Source organism: Bos taurus, chromosome 29, assembly GCF_002263795.3.
Source record: "Bos taurus isolate L1 Dominette 01449 registration number 42190680 breed Hereford chromosome 29, ARS-UCD2.0, whole genome shotgun sequence".
Lineage (NCBI taxonomy): Eukaryota > Metazoa > Chordata > Mammalia > Artiodactyla > Bovidae > Bos > Bos taurus.
The window spans coordinates 45,441,671-45,445,142 of record NC_037356.1 but is presented as its reverse complement, the minus strand read 5'-3'; the positions used below and the strand labels follow the sequence as shown (position 1 = coordinate 45,445,142).

The following is a 3,472-nucleotide window of genomic DNA, read 5'->3' as shown; positions in this document are numbered from 1 at the left end:
ATCCCGGAGAAGGCAATGGCACCCCACTCCAGTACTCTTGCCTGGAAAATCCCATGGACGGAGGAGCCTGGTAGGCTGCAGTCCATGGGGTCGCTAAGAGTTGGACACGACTGAGCGACTTCACTTTCACTTTCACTTTCATGCACTGAAGAAGGAAATGGCAACCCACTCCAGTGTTCTTGCCTGGAGAATCCCAGGGACGGGGGAGCCTGATGGGCTGTGGGGTCGCACAGAGTTGGACACGACTGAAGCAACGTAGCAGCAGCATCCCAGCCAGTTGCCCCGGCCCTCCCCAAACCTGAGAGCCCGAGAGGATCAGGGAGGTCCCTGCCAAGAAAACTCAAGGCTCACTGCTTCTCTCTTGGAAGTTTTATTGGTCCTGGGGAAAGGGAAGAGCAGGCAGCCCCCTGCCTCGCGCAGAGAGTGCCACAAGCCCTCACTGTTTCCCATTGCCGTTGATGGGCCGGTTCATGTGCTCCGGGGGAGGCCAGGAAGGCCTTGAGCTTGGGCCGGGAGTTGAGACGGGCCACGTAGGCTGAGAGCAGGGGGAAGGAGTCCAGACAGCTGGGGGCCAGGACCTGGTGAATCCGAAGCAGGTCCAGCAGGTTGTAGTCCGCAAAGGAGATCTGCAGGGCAGAGCAGGATGGGACTCAGGGGGTGTGGGAGTTGGGCGGCAGGGCGCCCAAGGCAGTCCCCAGCTTTGCTGAACCCATGACTTCCGTGCTGTCTCTGCACGGCTGTGCCATCTGGACAGAGCGGGGTGCAGAAGGGGCGGGGTGGGGCCAGCTCACCTGGTCGCCCACGATGAAGGCCTGGCCACCCTTGTTCTGGGACAGCAGGGTCTCGAAAGGCTTCAGGTGCTGGGGCAGCGCCTTCACATAGTCCTCCTTGCCTGCCTCCTGCCAGAGAGAGGCCGCTGGGTATCATCCTCCTGGCCCTGGCATGCTGCCATCCCGTCGCGTCCCGTCCCCGCCCCCGGGGATGAGAGGATGGCCACTCGCCCAGCCCTGCCCTGCTCTCCTCACCTCCCCCCAGGCTATTGCCACATCCTGTCCATTTCAGAGGCTGAGTCTCCTCTTGTCCAGTCTTGTCATGATCGCTCCCCAGCCTTGCAAAAGCCTCACAGGATCTTTCCAGATCGCACAGACACCGCCCTGCTTAGACCCCCCAAAGCGCATCTCCAAGCCAGCTGGCCGAGGCCTTCAGGAGCGGGCCTGCTGTCCCTCCAGCTCCATTCATCTCCTGACACTCTCATTTGCTCGCACACAGAGGCACACCCTGCCTCTGCGAAACTGCTCCCAAGTGCCCAGATGTGCCCTGCGCCTGCACACTTCGTGCATCCCAAAGTACCAGCATCCCTTCCAGAAGCTCCTCCTTCTGCACCTGCTCCAGGAAGCCCTCCTGACCTCCCCGGGCTGAGGATCAGGGAACCACCTCTGGCTGGTCGTCTCCTGTCCTAGCACCGTTCTGCAGTGCACTGCTACCTGACCAGTCCCTCCCCCAGGCAGGGAGGCAGAAAGGTGTGTCTGGTCTACAGTGGCTCTTGATTCCCACCCCCCCACCCAGAACCAGAAGCAGCCCCAGGCGGGGATCAGCCAGAGCCACAAGAGGGGGGCAGTATAGGGTGAGAAGGAAAAAGCCCCTTTCTTTCTTTGTCCTCCGTGTCCACCCCGACGCCTGCGCTTACGTAGTTGGTGTAAATGAGGGAGACGTATTTGCAGCGAAGGTCCTCTACACCGTCATTCACCATGTCCACCAGGGCCGCCTCCTGCTGGTCCTTCCCATACAGCCCTGGGGTGGCGGGAGAGCAGAGGGCATGAGTGGGAGCCTGAAAGCCACGGCAACATGACCCCCCAGCGCCCTGCAGCCAGGCCATGTGGCTGCCCGTGCCCCTGGGCCAGGCAGGAGGGAGGAGGATGCGCAGGAAGAAAGGGGCTGAGTCCGCGCCCGGAATTCAGGGCAGGTGGCCCCACTCTAAGGCAGGGATCTTCCCAACTCAGGGATCGAACCCAGGTCTCCAGCACTGCAGGTGGATTCTTTACCAGCTGAGCCACAAGGGAAGCCCAAGAATACTAGAGTGGGTAGCCTATCCCTTCGCCAGGGTATCTTCCTGACCCAGGAATGGAACCGGGGTCTCCTGCATTGCAGGTAGATTCTTTACCAACTGAGCTACCAGGCAAGCCCTAGATAACCTCCACACGCCTCCATTCCACAGGGTGGCTGGGCGATTTGATTGACATGGAGGAGGCTCAGCAGGTGCTCAGGAAGGCTGGCTGATGCCTGCCGCCCCAGCCTGGGCTGAGCCACTTGCAGTGCCAGGACTCACCGAGGGTGCGGCCCAGGTGCCGCAGGATGGCATTGGACTGGTACAGCGTGAGGTCTCCGTCCTGGAACTTGGGGAGCTGCCCGTACAGCTGGGGGGACGCACAGCTCTGTCAGAGACGCTGAGCTCGGCTGCCCCTCACCCCGGTGTTGCGCCCCCCACCCGCCCCCACAAGGTCCAGCCCCTGAGCCGGGGACGGGACAGAAGTACTCACGCAGGAGGCCTTGAGTGGGCCCTGCAGCCAGCTCTGCATGGCTACGACCTCCTCCTTCCAGCTCTGGCCCTGGTCGGCCAGCAGCATGCGCATGGCCTCGCAGCGCCCTGAGGGAGGGGAGGACGGGGCAATGAGGGTGGGCAGTGCCCTGGGCAGGGGCCAAGGGGGCTGGGGACTGCTCGGAAGACCTCACAGCACACGGCGGAGGGGCGGGCCAAGGCCGGGAGGCTAGAAGTACGCTAGCCCGGGCAGCTCCGGGGCCCAGGAAGGAGGCTCGAGTTAGTAGCCACGTGATGCCAGGGGAAAAAAACGGGGGTGTGGGCTGCAGCCCTCAACTTCTGGCTCCCCTCCCGCCCCACCCCCACCGTCCCAGGTCCCTACCTTGAACCGGGAAGTAGACGATGGTGTAGGGAGGCACTGCAGGATGCACAAAGAAGCCAGTTAGCGGCGGGAGAGGCCTGTTCCGGGGGAGACGACACCGGCCCGTCCTCCCCGGGGGTCCCATCCCCGGCTCTGGGCGCTCTAGCCCGCCCCCTCGAGAGCCCCACCTGCCCCCCCAAACACCCTGGGCGCCCCCCTCGGAATCCCTGGGAGCCCCAGGCAACGGGGAACTCACTCCTGGAGTCGGGGAAGTCGGTAAAGGTGGCGGCGGCAGCAAAGTTCCAGCGCGCTCGGCGGCGGCCTGAGCCTTATAGCGGTGGGCGCGCCCCGCCCCGCCTCTCCCCGCCAGGCGCGGCTCGGCTGGCCGGCCCGCCCCCCGTGCTGAGTCACGGCTCTGGCCACGAGCCGCTGCGCCGCCGCCCCCCGCCCCACCGCTTAATCTCCATCCCCTGGGGGCCCGCAGCTCGCCGGGACCGATTGCTGAACGTCCGCCGGGCTCTGATGGCCGAGGGCTTCCGGAACTCGGAGGGTCCGCGCGGTCCGACCCCTAGTGG

General features: G+C 64.4%; 1 protein-coding gene across 1 annotated transcript; it reads right to left on the bottom strand.

The window, feature by feature from the left end:
* Nucleotides 1-354: 354 nt before the first annotated feature.
* On the bottom strand, nucleotides 355-3,226 carry LOC281806 (glutathione S-transferase pi 1). The gene is given in 8 exon segments (NM_177516.1): nucleotides 355-477; nucleotides 479-626; nucleotides 792-899; nucleotides 1,688-1,791; nucleotides 2,327-2,414; nucleotides 2,538-2,644; nucleotides 2,919-2,954; nucleotides 3,154-3,226. Coding segments are annotated over 8 exon segments (633 nt in total). The 5' UTR covers nucleotides 3,155-3,226; the 3' UTR covers nucleotides 355-436.
* Nucleotides 3,227-3,472: the final 246 nt, after the last annotated feature.